The 25742-nt window shown below is 39.8% G+C and overlaps 1 protein-coding gene across 1 annotated transcript in view; it reads left to right on the forward strand.

Moving 5' to 3' along the window:
• The window catches only part of LOC146424680 (uncharacterized), a 63382-nt gene that overhangs the window by 36764 nt on the left and 876 nt on the right, over positions 1 to 25742 (forward strand). Inside the window, exon 4 of the mRNA XM_085043446.1 lies at positions 19003 to 19065. Within this exon, the coding sequence (XP_084899572.1) occupies positions 19003 to 19065 (63 nt within the window). The remainder of the gene's footprint in view (positions 1 to 19002; positions 19066 to 25742) is intronic.

The raw sequence follows: 25742 nt of genomic DNA on the forward strand, positions 1-25742 counted from the left end.
GCAACACGAGAACTAGCTTCTATGAGAAGTTTAATTTTGAAGACCCTTTGGCCTGGCTTGGGAGCTTTCTCTGTCAGACCCATACTATTTCAGATGAGTTAGGCTGTGGCAGTAGGCACATGAAAAGAAAATTACTTAAAAGTTATTGCAATACATTGCAGTTCTGCTTCTTTTTCTCTGTGTATAAAAACCAAAAATTACTGCCTTGCTTTCCTTGCTCTATGGTCATACAAAGGGCAAGTTTAGAAGGCACAGTTCTGGTTTTATTACAGAGAAATCTGGGAGAAAAAACGGTAAATTGTGATTTTTTATTTTTTTTTTCCTTCATGTGACAACAGACTTGGCTCTGTAAATAAGCAGTTCTTTGACAATAGGTTCTGAATTGTGAGCATGGAATTTTGACACTCAGTGTTGTGCGAGCAAATGTTCACCCAGGTTTTGGTGTAGAATTTTGCTGATTTTTTTAAACAGCAGCTTTGGTCTGATTTTTGCCTGTCCTGTGCTACTGTCATAAGTGACCTGGGCACCAGATGATTACTGACATTTTGGATATGCAGGCTTAGTATGTTAAATGTGAGTCCCAGAGAGAAACCATAATAACATTTGAAAGAGATTCCTCTCCCTTTCTTGTCCCCAGCCTTCCAGAAAGCCTTGCTGTGGGAACAGTGAAACCCAAAACATGCATGTTGTATATTCAGGCTTTTGCTCTTGGTGTCTGAAGGCTTTGTCTCCCTTCAAACAAAATTAGGTGTTTTTATTGTGCCATTTATAGGGTTTTGGTGTTGGTTTTGGTGTGGAGTATTTTGTATGTTTGGGAGGCAGTTTGTTTGTTTGTTTTTGGTGGGTTTGTTTGGTTTGGTTTTTGTTTTGTTTGTTCACGGTGTTTTGTTTGTAATTGAGCCCAACCATTAATGTATCGGAAAGTGATCTAGAGGAGCCAGGCAAAATTGAAGGCTCTATTGTGTTTTGGTACCATGATGAATGTATTTTCTGTTTCCTGATGGACTTGCAGCACTGTTAATTTCCGAGTTGTCTGGGATGCACAGTGGAACAGGTTTTGAACTTGTGTTGTGAGTAAAGGATGTATTTTTCAGTTGGAAAACCACGCTTGATACTTATTTGTACTGCCAGATGCAGCAGACATTAATCCTTTGCTGCAGTATATCTCCTTGAAAAATCATGTTTTAAGCTGCTGCCAGAGGGATGTTAACAGATGGGAAATTGGAGAAATGTGCCTCTAAGTTTTGAGTGTTAAAAGTCAATATATGTTCCCTGTGCGTACTATGTGTAAAAGCAGTAGCTTCACATAGGAGACCTACCTCACACAGGAGACCTACCTCATTCATTCATGCCTAGTTGTTCCACTTACAGTACACTTGTCCTGTACATCCCACATGGATAGGCAACGGCCTGACAGCTGAAACCAGCTGCCACAGGTGTGTGGCAATTACGTGGCATTTTCCTGTAGCCTCTACAGCAGCAGTTTGAAATCTGTATTTCCTGGTTGCTGTTTTACAGATAGGTTAGATAGAGTTTAAACAAACTTAAGTTCTTAACTTCTTGGCTATGCTTATATGAAGCTGTAGCACTGAGGTGTTTTTAAATTGCTGATCAGTTAGCTTACTTCGTTGGACATTGTTTACATTACCAAATAATCTATTCAAATATTTAAAAACAAGTATTCCAAGACTCAATTTGCATTCCAGTTTACTAGTCTATTGCCTTTCTTCAAAATACAAATATTGCCAAAAATGTTGTGCAGATAAGCACATTACTGACATGATATATGCAGATACTGAAGTATTTTAATGTAAATATGAACAAAATATTTTCAGGAATTTTTTTCTGCTTCTTGCTTTGCTTGTTGCAAAGGTTATAGCCTTGGGATGCTAGCCAGATTTTGAACTGTAAGAGAGAGCATAAAGAATGCAAGATGTTTTTGGAATACACAGAACTGTGAGCAGATGGCTTCATTAAATTCTTTTTAGGAACAAGGAAAGCAGTTGCTGCTTTTGGAAAAAAAATTGGCTAGAGCAACTGCTTGTACATTGCCATCCTAAGTGTGTGGCAGGTAGGAAGCATATTTGTACAATTCTGTGTAAAACAATTGCTCCGTGTACCTTCAAAATATATGTGCAGGAGAGTGGTGCTTCTGTTCTGTGAAATGATAGGTACAAATTAGAGCAAAAGACGGAATGTTCCATCAGTAAACATTTTGTGCGTGTTTTAAATACTGGGCAGGGGAAGCTCTGCTAGTTGAGTTTTTGCTCTTCAACCCTAGAATTCTGTTCTTTGTCACAAAATAATTTGGTGGGTTTTTTTTTTTTGCTTTCCTTTTTGGAGAACACTGTGGAAAACTACATTTATAACTAAATGTAACAAAATGTAGTTATAAATTATGTTTGAAGGAGAGCGATAACCAAATGGTAATTTACTTCCTTTAGAATGTATAGACTTCTGGCAGAAGTATATCAAGAGCATGGTTGCTCAGGATTTCAATGTTCTTGTGTTGGTCAAAATTTTGTGCATACAGTGTGAGCAAGTTTTGCTTTGTTTGCACCTGAGCTGTAATTAGGTACTTATGCTCAATTTTCTCCTAATCCTTCTACACCTAGAGTTAAAAAAGAACATAGAAAGTTTGGGTCAAGGCAAATACTCTCAAGTGACAATATCTGAATTACCTGCTACAAGCAGAAGAATGTTTGTTAAAGTCAAAGATGGGGATAGCTTCAAGGAGAATTTGAAGCTGACATCCATTCTTGTAGATGGGAAATTGGAGATCAGAGATGTAGAACATTGTTGTACCTGTTAGGTCATTTCAGAGTTGAGTGTTTCCTATAATTTGTTGTCTTCAAAATTAAATTTGAAGGCAATAAACCTGGTGTCTGGGAAGACAGTGTCCTGCTGTAATGATAAATTTGTTGGTATTGATTACTGCATATCCATTCTTTTGCCCATTAAATATCTCTTTATTACAAATCAGATATTAGCCTCTTTTAAGTAGTGGAGGAGAACTGGTGCATCTGCTGCTGGTAGGTCTGAACTCATGTGTTGAGGCATGTCTGTTGGTATACGATATATCCTGGGGAAGACTTGGGCTCTAATTAAGCTTCTTTGTTGGTTTCAGCCTTGTATTCTGTTAAAATGCCCCTAGCAGATAATATGGGACAGTAGTGTTGGGATTAATTTGTTGTTTGAGATTGAGTAAGGGGAATGTCTTTATTTATGAACGTGCTTGTGCATCAGTTTATTTCACTGTACTGAACCAAATGCCTCAGTGTAGTAGTTGTGCAGAAGTTTGTATGTGAATTTTTAAATTTGCATAATAGATCAAGTCCATTTTACCTAGGTTGCTTTTTAAGGGTAAATTTGTAATGTACACATGCATTGCAGAAACTGGCTGAGCCAGACATAATATTGCTGGAGGAAATTTTGTGCTTAATTAGAATCAATACATTCCACAATGAGAGTAGAAAATGACCTTGTATTTGGGAGGATGAATTACTGGCATGTTACTGGCCTTGTTTGAAGTTTTTCTCTGCGCAGTTCTCACTCTGGATTCTCATGTTAAATTTTTATGTCTATGATACTTCCTTTTAAAACACTGTCTTTTATGTCTGCATTTTCCAGAACTATATGTAGTGCTAAGAGAGCTGGACTGTGCCACTATTGTGATAGAAGTATCCGAGGAGATCCACTGTAAATGCAGTTTTGGCCCTAGTTATCTCATACCTGCCACTGTCTGTAAAGCAAAGCTTTTGGACTTATCCCAGTACCTGTTTTTGAGAAGAGCCATGGCTGTAAGTGGAGCACTTCACCCCACCCCATCGTCTGTCATGTATTTTCCAAGATTGGCAGCATTTCTTACCTTGTTACTCTCTCTGTCTCCTTTTTGCTGATAGGTGCAGCACTGCTGCCTAAAGTTTCAGGGACCTTTGTGGGCAGTTGCTTTAGATTCTAGATTGTATTCATTTTCACCTTTCACTTGAACAAGAACTGAATGTTGTGTAACTATGATTCTGGTACATCAGTGAGTGTTAGCAGTATGTGCTATGAAAAGTAGTCTTGTTAAACGCTAGGCCTTGCACGTCCTCTGGACAGGAACTCAGTCATGTATTTGTGTCTGTCATTCTTTATTGATGTTTTGCAAACATCTCACAACAAAGACTGCTAAGCCATTTGGACATCTGGGCTGAATCACATTTAACCAGCTTATGTGAGCAAATGTTTCTACCCATTCACGTAGGGAAATGTTAGCTGCAAAGCCTGGGATGTTCTGCCACAGAGATGAATGGCTTAATGCGGTTATTATTTAACTAAATTCACTCAGCTTGTTCTAGCCATGGCCTTGTCCTCATAAAGGCAGAAATGATTCCCACTTTGCAGTCTAGGTTTAATATTTCTACCCATGGAAATTTTTTGCTTTTGCTCTTGCTCTGTTTAGCTTCTGTCAATCAAAGAAGCAAAGGAAAGTATTTCTGCAGACATACTGCAAATTGGATGCCTCTTGTGTCTGGTCAGCCTTTATTTGGACCAAATAATACACAACATCTGAAAACATCTTTTGCCAGTTTAGTAGTGTTTTTCTGTGCTGGTGGAGTAGATTATCAGCTTCCTTGAAACTAGAGATGTAATAATGATGTGTATGTTAAGAAGATAAAATGTCTGCTAAGTCTGGAGTGCAAATAATTCTTAGTTGGAGTCTGCCTTCTTTCCATATTTTTCCTAATATGCAGCAAAGGAAAATGAATCTGGTGTTTCCATATTGATTCGTGCAGCTCTGATCTAGTTGTCAGTGCTGCAGCTCATAGGTGTGAAGAGCTTCACGCTGCTCTGAGGTGCTGCAGAAAGTGGCTGAGGAGCAGGGTGGGAGGAAAGCCAGTACTCCAAACATGCAGCCTTAAGTCCTGGCTTCAGGTTGCGCTTAATTGAGTAACTGCAATTGTGTGTTCCTTATCGTTTTGCTCCCTTTCCTGACCCCCTTTCCTGCTGCTCCTTCTCTTGAGCGAGATCCTTTCTGTAGAGTGTCCTGGTTAAAAATTTATCCTTTGTCTTATTCCCCTGAAATAGCTTTCCTCTGAAACAGCTGTCTGATTTTCTAGTTTTATTTTTATTTTTACTCTTTGTCTCCACTGTACTGTGAGCGGCATTACTTGCCCAAATAAGCTGTGCCTATTCTGTTCTTGTATTGTTCTCTTTAGTGCTTAATGCAAATCCTGCTAATCAGTGGTGGTTGTTTCTGTTCCAGGTGCAAAAAACTGAGTCAGTGTTACACTAGTTTTCCTCAAGTCCTGGTTGATGGGCAGCATTCACTATGTAGATTAAGAGTCTGAATGCTGTATAAACCCTGGCCTGACTATAATCTTGTATGTAGAGTGGACCAGTAACTTGACTTTCTGGCCTGTAGACTGGCCTTATCCTCCCTCTGCTGGTGATCAGCCTTCTGCAATCTCATGTATATAATTGTCACTGACAGGCTTCTGAAAGTGACATGTCATCCTTTCTAATCCAATAGAGTTTAATCTTTTGGACTATGAACAATTGACATTATTGAAATGGGGTTTGACAATATTTTATATTCTCAAAGCATTTTTATTTGCTCTTTTCTGTTCAAATTTGGCAAACCAGCAGCAGAAACAGCCCCATGTTCTTTGTGGTGCTCTGCAGCTATGAAGACCTCTTCGTTTGAGAAACAGTATTTGTGTCTTGTTTATGTCTTCCAGTGTGCTGCAGTAACACATTGAAGTGTTTGCTTTATCTGCTTTAATAGATCACTTTAAGATCTTGTAATCTTATTTGTCTCAATTTCATTGAGCTGGGAGGGCAAGCACTGGAGGACTACAGAGGTTTTTACTGGATGAGCATTTCTCCTGAAAAACGTCATTCAACTCTAGGTTGTTTAGTGCCTTTGTCCCACCTTCTCAGTGAGGCAATCCAAATGATAGCATATTTATTCCTTGAAATCATGCATCTTTGCTGCTGCTTATCCCAAGAATAGCCTATGTCCTTTGCTGTCTGAGAGAGTGCTTCTTGTTGCTTGTTGGTCTGAAAATTCGTTAATCATCCTGGAGTCAAAGCTATGAAACGGGACCCTGTATAGCAAAGGAAGAGTGAAGTCCACCTGGCTCTTGCCTCTTCTGGCATGGACAGGAGCAGATAGGCAGGCATGGAGTCTTTGCTTGCACCTGCATCTCTCACCAGCAGTCCATGGGAATGGGTTTGTTTAGGGCTCAGGGCTTAGCTGCTAGAAGACCAGATAGAGTGGTCCTGAGAGAATAGGCACTTTTTCAAACTTGTCTGCATTCATATACATCACATTGTCTCTCCTGGTGGTGTTTTCCAAGCTTGGGTGGAAGCGCTGAAAGTGGTTGTGCTACCCTGTGGCAAGCGTGAGTTGTCGGGTGCAGTTGGAAGAGTCCTGTGGTGGCAGAGCAGTGGTGCTAGAATGAGGTAGCTCTGGCAGGTATCAAGGTAAGTCTAAAGGAGTGTAATGAGTGGCTGGCAGATCCTCACAAAGGTGGATGGCAAGTGGTGGGAGGTGCTCGCAGGCTACGCTGCCAGCTCCTCAGACTCCTAAAGAGACAGGTAAATAATGTTTATTAAATTCTTTCCCCCCTGAAACCCTGTGAAGTAGCTTAGTAGGAGAGGATTATTTGGTAAATGACATGAGCATTAATATGTGTAAGCTGGAAGTGGTGCAAACTTCCACTGAAATTGTACAAATTGCAACTTTTACAAGACATGAAAATCCTTATTACAGCACTGTGGATCTCAGTAGGCAGGCTTCTCACCATCTTTCTGTTGGAGTCGCTGAAGTCTTCAAGTCTTTCTGATTAGTAAAATTTTGGGGTTTTTGAACTGTTGTTCAAGTGCCCTGCCAAGAAGAGGCTTTCATTGAGTCCATTGTGACACTTCAGTAGGCTTTCTGAGCCAGGCTTTCACCAGCAGCCTTTGTGCACCACAGGAGCTGGTGGAGTGCTGTGCTGAGTGAGCTGTTTTTCCAGGCATGGTCACCTTCTGGTTATGTGGTTACCATGTCCTTCAGAGATGAAGCATTGATACAAGGCTTTTGTACTCTGTCTTAGACACCAAACTGGTAACCACACTGTTGTGTATCAGAGAAGCTTAAATGTAACTCATGTCTCTGAGAGCTGGAAATGTAGCAGAGCACAGGAGATAAAAGATAAATGCCATTATCAGGTTCTGGGTCTTGGATGAAGAAAGACCCCATCACCTGTGGAGTGGTCTGAGTGATTGCTAGTCAGCAGCTCATCTTGGTCAGGAGCTGACCAGGGTATTTTCATGACATGTTTTCTGAGGAAGTGTCATATGAAGCCTCTCATGTTAGACAGGAAGGACTCTTGTAGGAGATTTTGCAAAAAATCCAGTAGTAGGTAGAATGAAGCAAACAGTTTTCATGCTCTGAGAAGCAGCAGGAGATGTGTCTTTAGTTCCCTATGCATCAGGAGTAATTTAGAAAACCTGGGTGAATGTCAGCAAGGTGAAGCTTTTATGTCACTGCTGAAACATGTATGAAATAAACCTAATTTTTTAGCTTTTCACAAGTTTGTAATTGTCTTGCAGAAGGTTCATTTTGAGTAGTACTTTCAAATGCTAGCATTTTAAATTTTTGTTTCAATCTAACACAAAGTAAGCAATGGCCTTTTTTCCTCCTGAGGAGTGATGCCATTTAACATCATGTAAGGTGATACAGCATGACAAGTGTTTTGCTAGCAGTCTTGAGGGAGGGGTCAGCTGTGGTGAAATTTCATAACCATTTTCTGTCACTTAAACGTTGGATGTGCCACCAGCCTTTCAAAGCATGTTAGAGTTCAAAAAACTTTAACCTATTCAGATACTTCTAAAGTGCTGTGGCTCAAAGGAACTAATGGTGAAGTGCATAATGCCTGTTGTGCTAGAAAGATAGACAAGCTGAGCATAGATACTCCTATATTTTCTCTGCAGAATGACTATTAGTTTTAGGCTTTCTCCGAGGGGAATCACGGAAGTTTTCTGATCAGTAAAGGAGCAGTTTGCATTGTGCCTTGAGGTGTGCAGCTGGCTGACCTTGCTGGTGAGCAACTTAGACCATTGCATGCAAACTGTAGCACATTTTTCTCCTGTGTCACTGAACAACAAATCTGTTGTTAAAGACAGTGTTTTGCCAAGCAGAAATATGTCTTCAGCCTGTAAGAATAAGGAAGTTTAAATGAAGCTTGCTAGCAAACAACAGGAGACAGGATTCTTAGGAGCAAAAATAATGAAATCTGTCATTCTCTCTTAAATTGCAGAGGAGCAGTAGCAAAGCAGCTAATGCGTGGATGTTAATCTGGAGTACTGACTTCAGTTTGTACTGTGTGCACTTGTGGTTACCTTGGATGACTTCTAATAGATCTGCAAAATCTATTTTAAAAAAGCAAGCTGACTGTTAGTAACTTTAAATTCTTAGTGCAAGTCTGCACATCCTATAGGAAACTTGAAGATCACTGGTTTTCAATTTCTAAAAAAATATTTCTGGATTCAAAGAAGTCTAAATAATAGTTTGCTGGAAAGAAAACTGTATATCAAAAGTTACTTCTCAAATAAATAACATTATGTAGCTGGGGTCACATTTTAATAATGGGGCATTGTTTGGTTTTTTTATGAACTCTTGCAGTAGTTTAAAGCTAATATTCCACTTGGAGAAAATTGGGGGAAAGTCAAGAGAGAGTGAGAAGCAAACCAATGCACTTAGTAAGAGTCATTGGTTTGTTTACTGTATTAAATCTGCCCTTATAAAAAAAAACCCCAAAAAAACCAAAAACCTAAACCCCAAAAAAAACCCCAACAAACCCAAAAGGACCTAGACCCAAAACAAAACACCAGACTTTTAGCAAAAGAGCTGCACAATAATTCAAAGTTTAATGTAGAAAATTAATACGTCCACAGAGAACTTTGAACTTAAAAGTTTAATTGATTTGAATTAATGTGGGAGAATGATGTTTTGTTTTGTAGAAAGGGCCCATTATTTTATAGGCTGTATGGGGGCTTTTGTTGGTTTTTCTCCTCTATTAAGCACACTTTAGAAGGATGTTTTGTGGTGTAGAATGGCACTTGGAATATAGACAACGAAGCTGTCTTCTCAAGTCCTGTCTCTGTTTGTTCTGGGTTGTGCAGCAAGGCAGGAGGGTATAGCAGTCTCAAGGATGTTCTTCTTTGCATATTTCCTGGTAATGTGTTTTCAGTAGCTGATGGCCTCAGAAGGTCATGAAGGGATACAGGGAAACAGCTAATGGCTTGAACACCTCTGCAGAATCTGGTTCGCAAGACATTAATTGGCACTGAATTCTGTGACATACCTCTCTTGACTGGGATTAATTTTTGCATTTGGCTGAGCTTAACCTAATTTTTCCACTGTGACACGTTTCCATTTGAAATGTGAAAGCTATAAGTGGTCTGGAGTAGGAATCTCTGGTTTGAGATAAGACACGAATGGCAGCTGCTGTGGCATTTGGAGGTCAGCTTTGCCAAGGAAAGCTTTGTGTTTCTCTGTTGAGCCCTAAACCTTGGAGGAAGCACATAAATCTCGTCTTGCCTCAAATGCCTTTGTGTAATTTTCCAGTTCTGCTTTTCTGTAATACTAAAACCTCTCAAATTTAGTTTTCAAAGGCTAGAAACTTGCAGTAATTATCTGTTTTGTCAAGAAGGTTTGAGTCAGAATCTCTGTGGTGTGCCTATCTCTTGTCTTTCCCGTTAAAATATCTGTAATGATAGTGCAAACAAGATTTTCAGAGTTAATCGTTGAGTGTAATAATGACTCTCTCTGCAGCATTTCATTTGGCATAAGAAAAAGCTCATTTTAGGCTTTGCAGGAGTTAAAATCCCAGTAATGCTCATGAGAATGTTCTGCAAGCAAAGCGTCTTTTAATCCTGTTCCTGACATGCTCACACATAATTTGATGTGAAACCTGAAGCACTTGTACTGAATAATCTGCACCTGTGTTTTTAGATGTACGGAGCACAGTAATATGGGCACAGACTGATACCCAGTTACTAGGTAAAGGTCAAAATGACCTTTGCATTGTTAATATCAACACAAGGGTTGTATTGCGGCAGGAGCAAGTTACGATCAATGCTCTATAACCCCGTAGAACAGATGTAACAGTGCATGATGAATCACTGCATTTGTGGAAGTTATCCCAAAGTCAGAGGGTTTTGGGGTTTTTTTTCCAAGCTCCAACATTAGTAATTGCTGAGTTGTTGCTAACTGAATTCTGTGCAAATGTTTTTGTATTTGCTGGTGTCTATGATTTGTTTGCATATCTTACAGAAGTGTGTGGACTCTGGGTATACATGGTTTAAAGAACAGCAAAGGTTAGTGAGCAATGGTAAAATAATCTAAGGATGATTTGTAAAATCCATGTCTCTGCTGTCTGTGAAAAGCACTAGCAGCTTATTTTGAAAGTACGGGACTGTTACTTTTCAGCATAAAACGGTTGATGTAGAGGTTTTAACACAGTAAAAAATAATTCATTTCTGACCTAGCAGAATCTTAAACACATCAAAATCCCAAACCTTTCTAAAATGCTTGCCATTGAAAAGCTGTCTGTGTTAGGTTTATATGTTAGTGTGAAATGGTAATTTCTTAAATTTCAAGGCTATTTTACTGCATTTCTGTAGTGTTTGGCAAGAAACCATGAGTTGCATTTTGCTGTTGGAGGTAATCTCTTGTTGACATCTCAGCTATTTAAAATGACCTTTGTAGTGTGGGGTGAATTCCGGATTTTGACCCTAAACCTTGTATGTCCTGTTTTGAGTGAGGTTGGCTGGGACATGCAGTTGTCTATGGTGCGTGGTCTTTGCCAGTCCTTCAGAGACAGTGGAGTTTCTTGAATACACAAGCAAATTTAAGGATAACACGCTTGTTGCCAGGGTTTAGCTAATCAGAAGGAATTGTAGTTGCTTATCACTGGCAGAATAAAGTAAATTGTTTTCATAATGATATTGCTGCAGAAAAGCAGTGTTTACTCTTGCTTGTTTTTCCCAGCTCCATTTTGGCGACCCAGGGGATTTTTTTTAAGCCATTCACCCTTTCACATTGCTAAATTTATGGTGAATGTCTTAAAACTCAGATGTTAATGTAATTTATTTGCTGGTGTCTAGGATCTGTAAAGCCTACATGTGCTGTATATAAGTAAAAGTATAAGAGTGAGTTACCTCATACTGCAAGTGGAGTAGTACTGCAGGAGAAAGAGGAAATTTCAACAGGAGATTTCTGGCGACAGACCAGATGTGAAGCTGAGAATGTCAAACTCTCCTTATGTCAGTGCAGTGAAAACTTGAAAACTTCATTGCTTCTTTGTGCTGTTGATGCTATATCTGAAAATAGAATGTCGTATTTGTTGTCCAAAGATCAGGTATCAAAGAATGGGTATGGAAAATAAAAATCAGGTGTTTCAGTTATTTTCATTAATGCAAGCATAAGCAGACCTGAGGGAAATCACCATTTTTAGTATTTGTTGTTGTTGTTAATTTTTTATTCTGTAGCAGGTTTTCAGTGAAAATAACTTTAGAAGCCAAGACTGAGTTTGGTTTGAGAAGGTTCCCTGTATGACTTTATCCCACAACTAGGTGGCCGGAGAAAAGGAATTGATGTTCTGTGTAAGTCTTAACACCCCTGTCTCTGTCACACAGAAACACAAGTGGTGAAACTTGCTGCTGAAAATGCAGCTTATGAAACAAGCAGCATATGCATAGAGGCACTGGCTTCAGCTTGGAGCTTTGGAGAGAGAACTGACAGCATTTAATGGTGACTCTTCAACTAACTGACATAGAAATACAATTAATTGAGAAGAAGGCATTTTGAAAAGAGGGTTTTACTGCACCACCTTCAACATGTGTAATGCTAGATGGAAGAAAAATTGCACAGATTTTACTCTTCAGTTAGCATGATTCATGTCAAATGCAAAGCTGATTGTATGTGGTGGGCAGTAGAAGCAGCTCTGTGGAGTGACAGGTTAAGCAATGGGAGCAGTGATGCTTCCATCCCCTTGCTGCATCCAAAACTGAGAACTTGAAATTATTATCACAGAGCTCTATGGCATTCAGATGTTGTAGTTCTTCATCCCAAATGTAACTGGAATGTGGTGCAGGTGGATTCAAGAATGTGTGAATTACTTGGGGTTCTCTCTGGTTCTTTCCTATTGAGTGGGCATGTTTTTATCAAGGTATGAAGTATCGTCCTAACCAGTTCTAATGACATTTTTGTTGCATTATGATTTGTGCAATTGAATACGGGAGGAAGATAGTTTCAAAGTGGCATGTATAGTAAGATACTCAGAAGAACAACAAATTTTGCCTGTGTTCATAAGTCAGAGATGTCCTTACATAACCTGTAATGCTTGAGGAAGTACCTTTTAATGGCTTTCTAGGGTTTTTTTGGACATGAACAGTTTTGTTCTGGTTTTACAAAATATGAGTGAAATCCACCTGTGAATTTTAACTGGAATTTTTTTAATAGCAAATACTGCCGTGAGCTTCAGTTTCTGACTTTTATAGCCAAACACAGTGAAGTTATGTTTTTGTTAGTTCTCCAGTGTTTTGAATTACTTGCTTCAAATTCCCTACTTCAGCAGCCTTGTGCAGCTCCCTCAGGGAGGTTGTGCTATGTCTTACACAACCGAGGAGCTGACTCTCTGGCTCCTTGAACTGAAGTTGCCTGGTTTGTTTAGCACAGAAGCTTTTCTCAGGACAGGCAGGTAACCTCTTACAAGGCTTCTCTTTAAGGTGCAAAATGTTTTGCTGTGCAGTTGAAGAAGTGCTGGTTTGTAATTTTGTGTGTTGAGATGAAAATTACTCCTCCTTTTTCTTCTGTTCCACTTAATGCCTAATAACTTTGGGGAAAAAAAAAAAGGAAGGTAGTATTTTGAACATGGTTTTAAAGTTTGTTGAAAGCTGTTTTTGCATTGTGTCATCTCTGTGTCAGTGTCCTTGAGCAGTGCACGGTGTTCACAGTGTGTAGGGATATGTATAGCCTAGTAAGTTGAGTGTTCTCAGTGAGCAAACTGGCCAAAGATGTTTTGATACTGAAAATGTGTGCCATGTGGAAAAGGTAGCTGTTGTATTTGCCTCCTCTGAGAGTCAAGAAACTTGAGAGTCCGGAACCTGTCAGAACCTGTCAAACCTTTTTGGCATATTTTGTTAAGAACTGGCTTGAAAGCCTGAAAAACTAGAATCTGATACTGATTAACTGGGTTTTTCTGTACTATCAGGGTGGTAAAATACTCAGTTCTAAAGAACGTTGCAGGTTCTTCATGTCTTTTCCTTGCATTTTTGGTGTTGTTTTTTGTTCGGTTTTTTTGGGTTTTTTTTTTTTTGTTTGTTTGTTTTTGAAGGGGCCATGTGTTTCTCAAGGCAAGAGAGAAAAATACTAAGACAGCATTGAAAAATACTAAATATGAAACATTGTGAAATCTAGGTGTTTCGTAATCCATGTTGATATAACTCTTAAATATATTCAGACTGTCATCTGTAAACACTGCTAATGCAGTTTATGTCAAGAATTCGGAAAAGTAAAACCAGGAAATGCTATAGTGATATGTGGTTGAAAAGCAACAAAAGGAGTTCTCTGAAAGTGACAAAATACATGATCTAAGCTCTTTAGAAAGCAGGTGGTATAATACAGTATATTGGTTTTAGTGTTAGCTTTCTGGGGTTGCCATGTTAGAATGAGTACAGAAATAGATAATATTGATTCACTTCTCTTAATGGTATTAGGAGGTGTTTCCCCATAATTGGCAGCTGATAGTCATGTGGGTCAGATTTTTAAGTCTTTTTAAACTCGATTTCCTTTTAGGTAGCCTAATTTTTCTGTTAAAGAACATTAACAAAACATACAGGCAGATTTTAGACTTTTGTTTTCTGTTACTTTTCATTGAATACTAAGAGTAAGGTTTGGAGGCTCATCTGCTGTTTCTTCTTGTGCAGGTTTTTTAACCAGCAAATACTTTCTAGGATTGCTCTTTTCTGATAGAAGGAGACATGGATTACATGGGATTTTATGACGAGACAAAGAGTAACTGTCTCCTTTATACTGATTGAAATAAAAAAATAGTTGAATATGAAGTTGATCGCAGTGATTTCTTCTCTTTAAAGACTATGTTGTTTATTGGCCAGAATAATCCAGTGTTGCTTCTGAAAGAACATTTCCTTCCCTAAGCAAATGCTGTGTGAGTACATAAAAATTTTATGTGTCCCTGAAGTAGTGGTTTAAAAAGATTAGTCTGAAGCAAAAGTGCTGGTATTACTTTCTTTATGCACTTGTGCATTCTCCTTTCTTCTCTCATGTGCCGTGGCTCTTGTTCTCATGCAGTTGTATTGGTGATCTCTGCCTTTACTGGAATTTGATTCAGAACCACTACCACGTTTTTTATTAAAATACTCTTGTGTTGATATTTGTGTAGTATTGTAACTGGAAGAAAGTTGAAATTGTGAAACTTGCTCAAATCCTTTCCAGAAGAAGGGCTGGGATGCACAGATGCTATCATGGAAGCTCCTCTTCAGATTTTCTTAGTATCTTTAAAAATGGAGAAACTCCCACCATGGCAGTAGCTGGCCCAATCTTGATATTTGTATTTTGTGATTGGGATACAGAAGGTATTTGTATCTCTCTGCCACCAGTTCTTGTTCTTGTGTTGTTCTAGGCTTTTTTGAGGGTGCTTTTGAGATTTGAGGAGTGTCAAGGTGACGGGAATGAAAAGCTGAGGATCCCAGCACAGTTTGGGCTAGATGGAAATGTCTTTTAGATACCTAACAGGGCTTTTTTGCTTTGTTGTTTCACAATGAGGTTTAGCATGGGCTTCTGCTTCAGATTAAAGCTCATGTACTAATCTTTCCTATAATGTTTAGAAAAAAGTTGAGGGATGTTGATAGGCCAGTAAATGGGTCTGTGAAATAAAGATGTTTTTATGAAAAGTAAACTTTCCAGGCAAGAAAGAGGGAAAAATATTTGAGCTCTGCTCTAAGTCTTGTAGCATGTTTGTTACTTGATGTTTTTTTTATCCTCAGTGTCTTCCTTGGGTGGTTAGCAGGTATAATCACCAGTCCCATCCGGAGGGGCTGGAGCAGTGGCAGTTATGGCAGTGTCAGCAGCAGCTACTCTGGTATGTCAGATCAATTATTCAAATATAGTGCTGGTAATAAGCATGGTTTTTGAAGTTTGTCGTCTAGCCTACCTTTTCATGTAATTACTTCAAATCTCTAAAACCACATAGAGGATTTACGGGAAAGTTCTTAGTGACAGACACCATCTGTGGGCAGCTGTCTGTGCAGCCTTAGTGACTCATAGCTGTATGTTGGCTTTATTGTGGCTTCCATGTAAGCTTTTAAAATAGCCTTCCTGAGAAAGCCAGTATGTATAGATTATATCTGTCTTGAGATACAGGTAGCAAATATAGTTGTAGTTGATATCAAGGTATTTATCTGGAAATCGTTTTTCAGTCAAATCGTTTTTCAGTCATGTCACTGTATAGTGCTGTAATACTAGAAACGGTCTCAAACTTAAAATTTGCCTCCATGGGCTCCCAAAGAGATCTCTGAATAAAGAAAATTTGCTTATAAGCTGGTTTTCTTGAATTTCCTTTCTTCTTCTCTTTATTTAGAATCACTAGGACCTGGTTACAGCAGGCATGTGCTTGAATAGAAAATGAAAGAAATGCTACTGATCTGGATGGTAATTGATGTGCAGAAGGAAAAATTAGTACACGTTAGTTTTTCCTTGGATTTAAAAAAAAAAATTATTTTTAAATGCAAGTAGAATATGACAGCCAGATGTACCTTGTAATACATTAATGTGCTTTGGGATTTGACAGATTAGAAGGTCTTCAAATAAATAAAGTGTATGCAAACACACATATATGAAGGATTGTGAGTGTTTTATGTAGAATTTCATTAAAATTACTATCCTTTTATTCTACATGATGTATTCTGGGCTGTCTTTCATTTATAATCCAGTAGATGTTTTCTTTAATCTTAAAAGACTTAGTCACAGTTGTCAAAATAACAAGCTATTCACAGCGTAATTTTTCTCACCAAGCTTAAGTAATTGTTGCCAGAAGAAACAGTTTAGGGTTTTTTTTTCCCTGCAAGTTTAGACTTAAGTACTCTTTAAAACCTGACAGGTTGTAAGTTTCATTAAGGAGCTCCTGCAGTGCCTGCTGTAAAGGATCACCTGTGAGGTTTGGGTCAAATGAGAGGGCCTGAAGGATGTCTACCAACCTGCAGTGCTTACATGGATGTTAATTTCATACTTAAGTCCTGGTTGGATTAAAGGGCTTAATTATGTCATAGCTTCTGGCTAGCTGTGAGTAGTTACTCATGTGCATAGCCACTACAGATGGTGTCCTAACAGGCAGCCAGTGGTGGTGTGATCAGAGGAGGAGAATGAGCCCTTACTTGCAAACCACCCTTCACCTTAGCCCAGCCACCCTCACACCCAGCCCAATGTCTGTGGGCTTCTCTGCCAGAAACACTGATGGTTAGTGGCCCCTTCCCAAGGACCACACTGAGGAGCGATGGACTGCTCTAGGGAGCAGAGTTCTTGAGCTGAGGTGCCACAGCTTGGAAGTCCGAGCAGCTCATCTGCCTCTTCCCATCTCCATGGACATCCAGAGGCTGGCTGAGAGCTGGCTTGACCTCCAGCCATCTGTCCTTTCAGTCCACAGTGACCTCAGACTGTAGTTCAGAAACATGGAGCTACTTGTGGAGACTTGAAAACCTCTGTGTCAGGCTGTTTAAAGTAAGCCAGGAAAGTATTCAGTTCAGGTAATTTGCTACTAGGGTTTTAAGAAGAGTTTCACACCTACCTAGTGTCCTAGCTTGCAATATAGATGTAGTTAAGTATTCTATTACCACCAGCTGTGGGCCGTGTGCTGCCATCACCTGCTAATGACCCACTCCGGATGACAGGCAATGGGCCATCAGGGACCCACCGTGTGACTCATGGACTTATCTCATCCCATTGTGAGATGCTCTGCCGAGGAGGGAGGAGCCAGGTGTTCCCATGTGGATATAACCTGGCCTTGGAACTGCCTGAGCTAGCCCTGTCTACTGGGTTCCCAGAAGACGAGAGCTACCACTGGATCTTCAGCTGGAGACCACAGCTTCACAGGATCACTGCCTCAACTGGACTACTTCAGTCGGACTGCTACTACCACCCTAACAGGGTGTTAGGTTGTATCTGACTTTGTCAGTGCTTTTCCTTGTATTATTTCACTTATTTTTAATTTCAATCTTGACTTGTGATCTCCCACTGGTTTGTTTTCAAACCAACACACCTAGCTATTCATTTATGTGCAAGTGTGTTCTTACAGTGAAAGTGCTTGCACAAGCCATAGGCTGGTGGAAGCTTTTTCTCAAGAGCGGCAAAAGAGAGTTTTCTTTTTCCCTTAAGGTACCTGCAGCTAAAATAGTTGATTATAGTTTGGTCTGTGAGCAGTAAGCTATGAGGAGGCATACTGGGATTTGAAAACTCCAGTAGCGATAGTGGCTACGTTGATTGATGGCCTCTTGTGGCAAACAGGAATTTTTTGTAAATTTTAAGTGTTCAGATAAATACTGAGTAGCTACAGCCATAGAGATGATCTGGTGTAAGTTGGTTTGTGGAGACCTCCATAACTGGTCAGATGATTTGCAGTTTACGTGCTCTGGTTTGTTTTCAACAAAATGGAAGGTGGATGAGATTTTTTTTTTTAACATCAAAAATGAGTCAGTTATATTCTGCTACCATTTGTGAAAAATAGCCAGTCCGTAATAACATAGATGGGTAATGGTTTTTCATGGGGTATCTTTTTGAAAAATAATTGTGGAGAGACTCAGACTAGATTGCTCTCTTTATAGCCCAAAAGACCCCAAAGATATTGAAAATACTGTTCTGTGAGCAAAAGTGGATTTGAGGTAGCTGTTTGATGCCTTCTATCTTACTGATAGCCACAAAACATGCACTGTTGAAGATCTCTGGAAAAGACCCTGTATAGGCTCTCCCTTTCCTTACAGACCTGCAGTATTGAGCTGTTTCTTGTAATTTTCTCTGGCCTGTTTCTTCTGGGGCCTCTGTCTTGTGAGTCATTGTAATCTTCTGGGTCAAGAATGAAGCCTTGCGGAGCCAGCGGAGTTTTTTTTCAGGTGCACCATCTTAACACTTGCATCTTTGGCAATCTCTGCTGTCAATTTCAGTGACATCTACTTGAGACCTACAGTGACTTGCATTTTAAAAAATGCTATCCCTTCACATGGCTCACACTTCTAAAAACACTTGGATGAACACTAGGAAATACATATGACTAAATACAATCTGATGTAACAGTGTTAGAGTGCATACTGGAAGCATGTTACCTAGAGCAGTCTTGGGAGAAATGCTTGGTTGTGCCCAGTTGTGATTGCTTCAGAGTGGCCCATTGTTCTCCTGTGATTACAGCAAAATAAATACAAGTGTGCCAGGTGTTGTTGTAAATATCCAGATGCTCTTTCCTAAGCTTGTGCATAATGCAGTTGTTTAATAATGGAGGAGAGTGTTGGAACTGCTTTATTTGAATTTAGTAAAGGTAATTGTTTGTGGGGCTGGCTGGTGTCTAACCTTTCTCTAGTACATCCCGTACCAGCGTGTGAAGGGTCCCAGACTCTTACAGTATCAGTAATTGCTACTGCAATGCAAGTGCTGAATGACTTTGTACTGGGTAGGTATCAGCCATGTTGGGGCAGGAGAAACAAATTGGGTTTTAAAAGGGCTGATGTACATGCTTTTTATCAGGTCTGCTTAATATTTTTTGTGTTAAGTGCAATGTCAGGATCTTGGCTCACTGGATGCAAATGTAGCAGTTCTGGTTTCTGTCAGGAATGTTCTGCCCTGGTAATCTGGAAAATGAAAGCCAAACTTTTGGGGGAGGATTTTTTATAATTCCCATATCAGAACTTGCCCTTCAGGATTATGTGATAATGATGTTAAAGCCTTTTTCTTACCCTTTTCAGAAAGGACGTGTTTCTGACGGCTTCCCAGCTGTGGACTGTGCACGAGGCTCTGAAGGGTGGCAGGTACGTACATTGAAACCAGAGGTACATCCCCACAGCAGGGGGGGCTGTGGTGGATTCATGGTGACTCTGTTACAAGTGACTTTGTTAGAAAAACAAGTAAATGTGGTGCAGGAATACTAGGGACTTAGTGCATACTGAAAAATGTAAATAAGGATTGAATTGCACATTTGATTTATTGCATTCTTTTGCTCCAAGACCAAAATACGTAGGAAACTTACCAGGAAAGGATTTTCTTCACTTGGGAACATACTCTGCATTTACCTGTTCTTTAGTTGTCACTGAAAGGTCATGTTAAAGCATGCACTTTCCCTGTGCTGTGCAGAAGGGGTACTGGGCTTGCTTTTGGAGAGATTTAACTTTGAAAGTGTTGCTGGACGCCTAGGACAGTTTTTTTTGGAAGCTTTTTAGTTTAGACATGTGTGTACTTCCACATGTGCCATTAGCTGCCAGTGGGCATCTTCAAGTAACTTTGACTCATTCAGTCCTATGAGCCCAAGAAGAAATGAGAAAGAAACTGAGCAATATTTTTGATTGTGACAGTATGTTTAAGTGGTAGGAGAAGGTGAACTTCAGTAACTTTTCTTGCTCAGTTTTAACTGTGGCATGGTCACTGTCACAACCCAGGTTCAATATCTGGGAGTAGCCAGTCAGGCAAAAAAGGGTCTTAGAACATGCCCTGGGCAGCTCTTGAATTCTGTGTTTGGGGTAGCTCAGCCTCTAAGTTAGCTCTTTCCTGTTGCTCTTTGAAGTTGAATCCTATTCCTAGTGATTGACCCACAATGATCTGAAAAATAAGGATTTGAATCTGTTTTGTCATATTTTTTTTTGCATAACACTTCATCTTTGTGTAATCTTTGCCCACAGAAAAAGGACGTAGTAGTAAAAGAACAGGAATGTGAGGGTTTTTTTTAAAAAAAGGATTTCTTGAAGTGTCCCTCTCTCTATATAAAAATATTCTCTTCTTTAAGCACAAGCGTTAGTTTCCTGAGGACTGCTTGATGGCATATCTATCATGCTGAATCAGAAAATACTGCTTTCTGACCTAAAACTGGGAATTTGTTTTCTCAGAATTTATATCTTCTTTTAGCACTAGTGCACATCCTCCAACAGGCTTTTTGGTAGAGATAAAGACCACACCAAATTGACTTAAGAATCTTAATCTAATTTGTAAGCATCTAGCAACTACAAAGTATTTTGGTTACAGTTTGAAAAGCAAATAATCCCATGCTCTACATGTATGTTAGTCATAAAGGGATACTGGTCTGCTAGTTTGAGGTTGCACCTTACCTTGGGAGAAAATGAGTCCTTATGTATTTCATAATAAAAAGATTATAAATAATTACTTTTTTTTCATGAGACTGTATAAAAATGGCACTGTGCTTGAGGTTTTGAAAGGGTGAGAAGTAAAGCAATGATGTATCCAGCCAGTCTTTGCTGGTCTGAAATTCACAAACTATGCAAATAAAACTCAGCTGACAAAGCTAATTTGTATACTTCTTACTGTGTAATTTTGATTACTTAAAATACAAGTATTGGAAGCTTTTCCTTTCAGCTTTGGAAACAAATTTGGAAAAAACCCAAGGTTTAAGCAACATCTCACAGTTGGACTTCTGTGGTTTTTTTTTCATGTATGAAACTTTAGAATCTAGTATAAAATGGGTGTCAATAAATATTAAAGCAGGCATGTATTCTATTAAAGCTTCAAAAGCTTTCAAAAGAAAGTTATTTAGGGAGAACTTGGAATTTATGCCCTCTGACAGTTGAATGCTTTAACTCCTCCTTTTCTGCTGGAGGAAGCAATTCCCTCATAAATTCGCTTATCTCCACATACTGAGCTTCATATCTCTCATCATAGAAACTTAAAAGTTACTCCTTGCAAGTTTTGCAAATGCAATTTTTTTTTTTTTAATTGTCTAAAAATTTAAAGGGTAGGCTGCCTGGTAAACCTGCCATGGTTGTTTTGCTTCTGCTAGTGGGAAGGAAGGGTGTCTTGCAGTTAGTTGTTCCTTACTGTGAGGTCCTCATTTGCTGACCCTGGACACCAAGTGCTGTGACAGTGAATTGGTGGAGAGGTAGAGAAGTATGTATTTTAGAGGGTCTTCCTTTAAACCCAAAGGAAGGTGATCTTTTGTCTGGCAGCCTCACTGGGGCTGGCATCACCTGTGGTCATGCAGTTACGCATTGCTTGTGTTGGGGAAGAAGAGTGGGTGAGAGTATGGGTGGGAGCATAAGTACAGAGTAGGTGAGGGATTACAAGGAAAGATAAACCCTGTAGAGGAGAATAAAGTGCAATCCAAAATGGGAGGAAAACTGTGGAAACACTTAGCATGGCTGGGGAATCATGAAAAGAGTGACAGAATTAGGCCTGGGTGGCCAGTGCTGGTTTTGCTTTCTTTGGGGAGAGGTTGATTGTAATGTTAATTTCTTGAGAATCACAATAATTTGGCGTATAATGCTGACTTGTTCTGGTGTCTTAGTAAATTCTCCTGGTTTTGACCTTCATACACAAAGTAAAGATAGATCCACTTAGCAGTTTATGAAATATTGAGCCAAACTGAGAAGTTGCACAATGCAACTAAGTGTTTCTTGGAAGAAAAAATATTTCAAAACCCGAGTTGCAAAACTGGCCATTTCCTCACATTGAAATTCCAGAATTTAGCTAATTTGTGCAAGATTTGCGTGTACAAGATAAACACTTGGATCCAGCCGTACCATGCTGACTGGGGAAGAAGAAACTTGCCTCTGGGTTGCATTACTTATAAAAGAACCTGGGTACTGGTAAGGGTTGCTGAATTGACATCTCTGAAAGATGAAATTTTATGTTCACAAGTATTTCTTTGTGTGTGCGCTTTGCCTCTGTGTCCTGGAGGTTGAGAAAGATGACAGTATCCTTCCCATGGTTGGTTTTCAGCTTCTGGCACTGCATGACTAGCATTTTTCATGTTTCCAGAAGGTGGACTAAAGCACAGCTTCTTTGATGCTTAGTGACACAGGTGATATGGGAGACAGATGGTTTTTGATCTTGGTAACAGTCAGTGTATGCCATTGACGCTCCCTGGTTTAAAATTTTATGCTAGTATCCCTTATTAGCAGTTATACAGCATGACATTTTTTTAACAGCTTTGAATTTCTGTCCGAGAGAACAGAAAATTGTTTCTACCTATTTCTCTGCCAATGCATTATAATTATACATGTCAGTGGGAATGTTCACAGCTCTGAGCCTCCAGCTGTGCTCTGCCAAACTGACAGGAGCTGTGTTGATTGTTTCTTCTTCTATGGTTGCCCTGTGTTTAGTCACTGTAAATACAAGCATTATGGAAAACTCATTTTGCTCCATTCCATCATTATACATTGTTGTACAATTATCATCAGAGTCCCTGAAGTGCCGATTTACTGATTATTTACGTGTGTTGGTTTTGCTTAGCCCAGAATCTTTATGTTGCCCTTTGGTGCATCTCTGCCGGTTCCTTATCTCAAGTGATGAGGCCTGTGTGTTAACTATTTTTTTCCTCTGCACAGCTATGGCAGAGAGAGCAGATGTCGTAGGTACCTGGCATTTGGCCAGGGTCAAACCATGACATTACCTCAGATAATTTTTAACAGTTTTACAGAAAAGTAGACCAGTGGTCACTTTAATTGAAGTTTAATTATGTAACCAAGTATTTCAGGTTTCTTTCTGCTTTATTTCTTCAGTGTACTTGTTTCCAAGCAAATGGTGGCTTATTTTTTGGGAGTAATGCTTAAAGTATTAGGAGACCTAACTTTTCAGAAATTCAAAGCACTCAGCTCTGATCAGAGCTAGTGAACACTGATGGAACTGAGTTAATTTGGAAATCAGGCCATTGTCTGGGCCTTTTAATTTTTTGTTTTAATTTTTCCTTCTTGTACCTCTTGTGTTACATAAAAAGAGGTTCATATTAGATTATGGATGACCTCCCAGTGGATGTCAGTGAAGGACTTATTCCAGGTAATTTTCAGCACAGGGAAGGGAGGGGCAGGGGAGAGTAATTAAATTGAAGGCTAAATTAAAGGACAGGGTTCTGAGTGCATTTTCATCTCCGGTTAAAGTCACAGAAATGAGAACAAAGTGAATCTTACACAGTTGGGCATGTAATGAAACACTGTAGTCTGTTTAATTCCTTTTTATAACATGCAAAATTTTGCCCTAGATCGTCAAGTAATGTCCCACAAGTCAAACTTATTAATGTGAAAAAGGACCTGTCTTGCACCCTGTACAATAGGAATGAAATCACAGATTTCCAATTTATATAGCCAGAGCAATTCTCAGTCTGCACAGCAAAGCAGGCTCTAAAAGATCCAGCCAGTCCCTTTGTTTCCTTCAAAAGATAACATAATTTGTTTCAAGTTTCACTGTCAATGTGGGTGACCTAGACTAGGAACATAACTGTGATTGTAGGAAAACTCAGGATTCTCCTTTACTAGGTCTTAGATTTGCTAATTGTGTTTGAAAGTCAATTTACAGGACTTCAGAAGCCTTCTCTAGTATCATCTGTAGTCTGTGGTATTGTACAAAACTGGTGGCTTAAAAGGTGTCCTGGCTCCCTCTTAAAAAAAAAAATTAAAATCAAGAGTTAATGTAATGATTATTACCTGCAGTCTTCTCAGTAACAAAAGGCAGCATGAAGAAAAGGATTGGTTGTGGTTACAAACAATGGCTCAAAGATGTTTCTTCAAACTGCTGTTTTCCTCCTTACATTTCTAGTAAAATAAGGTAACTGCATGGAACTATAGTCATTGAAGTACTGTTCCCTTTTTAAACAGCTGTAAAGCTCCTTGGTTGCCTCAAAATACGTAATACTTGGTAACTCTGAATAGGCACTTTTCAATGTATTGGGAAGCAAAACCTGGAATTGCTTATGTATGGTGATAAACAGGAAAGGTGAAAGACAAAAAAGCCTAATAAGCTTAACTGAAAACACGATGCCTTAAAAACCAAAACAATTTATATGATCTGCTACAAGCAGGTACCTTTGATTCAAAGTGTTTACCAAGACAAAAACAAAGAAATAAATATTTAAGTTACAGGTTCAGCTTGAGCAAGTTACAGTCTTGTGTGGATTTTTTTTTAGTAGGCAAAAGATTTGTAGAAATAAATGAGATTTAGAAGTCTTTTATTCTTGCCTGTGATCATTTAGTAAAGCAGGTGTTGACATCTTGAATGTAGTTGCCATTCTTCTACTTGGCCACCTGACTTAACATCCACTGGCTGGGCTTACTAGAGGTTCTGTGCCTTGTCCTGCCTAAACCCAGGTTGTCCAGAGGCATCTTGCTTGTGCCTAGGAATGTTCTTGCTGTAGCTTCCCCCTAGTCTTTTTACTTCTGTGTTCCTCAGGTAATGGCCCCTTCTTATTTATGTTACTAACGATTTTGTAACCTTCTGTCATGGGTTGATGCTGACTGGATGCCAGGCACCCGTGAAAGCTGCTTACTCACTCCTCTCTGCAGCTGGACAGGAGAGAGAAAATTTAACGCAGGGTTCGTGGGTTGAGAAAAGGGCCAGCGGAGATCACTCATCAAATACCATCAAGGTCAAAACAGACTCTAATTAGAGATATTAATTGAATTTATTACTAACAAAATCAGAAGAGGATAATGAGAAGTAAAATAAAACCTTAAAAACTGCATTCCCTCCAACGCTCTCTCCTCCCCAGATCTACCTCCTCCCCCAGTGGCACAAGGACATGGGTAATGGGGGTTACAGTCAGTCCATTACCCATGGCTTCTCCCACTGCTCAGGGAGAGGGGTCATTCCCCTGCTGCACTGTGGGGTCCCTCCCATGGGGACAGTTCTCCATGAACTTCTCTGATGTGGCTCCAGCTCATGAGCAGCAGCTCTCTGTGAACTGCTGCCATGTAAGTCCATCCCATGGGCTGACAGTGCTCCCCAAACTGCTGCAGTGTGGGTGAATCTTCCAAGGGCTGCAGTCCTCCAAGGACAGGCTCTTCCAGCATGGGAGCAGGGCCCCTTTCTCCACGGATCTCTCACAGGGTCATAGCTTCTATAGGCATCCACCTGCTCCAGTGTGGGGCTCCTCCAGGCAGATCTCGGCATCCCCATGGATCTCCATGGGCTGCAGGGCACAGCTGCCTCACCATGGGCTGCAGGGTAATTTCAGCTCTGGTGCCTGGAGTACCTCCTCCCCCTCCTTCTCCACCAACCTTGGCATCTGCAGACTTGTTCCTCTTACATGTTCTCAGTCTGCTCTTTTCTGGTCACAGTTAAAACTGTGAGACCACCTTTGTTTTGATTTCTTCTTTAAATACATTATCACAGAGACATTACAATGATTTGTAATTGGGCCGGCCTTGGCCAGTGACACATCCATCTGGAGCCGCTGGGGGTTGCCTCTGCTGGATGTGGTGGAAGCTTCCTGCAGGAGCCACCCCTGTAGCCCCACTGCTACCACAACCAGGCCATGCAAACCCAATACACCTTCACTTGCCCTCCTGCTGGATAACCTCTAGGTATTACAGCTATCTTGCATTGTAGTCTGTCTCTTACTAGAATCACCTTGGTGTCTCAGGCAGTGGTGGCAGAGTGAAAATCTGGCATCATGTGTGCTCTGCTGCGAAGAACGTGTATTTTTCTCCACCACCCCAAATGTACAGCCCTCAAAACCTATTTATAATCTAGTAATTGATGAATCCAGTCACTT

The sequence above is a fragment of the Lichenostomus cassidix genome, chromosome Z, assembly GCF_008360975.1.
Source record: "Lichenostomus cassidix isolate B80296 chromosome Z, HeHo_3.0, whole genome shotgun sequence".
In the NCBI taxonomy this organism is placed as follows: domain Eukaryota; kingdom Metazoa; phylum Chordata; class Aves; order Passeriformes; family Meliphagidae; genus Lichenostomus; species Lichenostomus cassidix.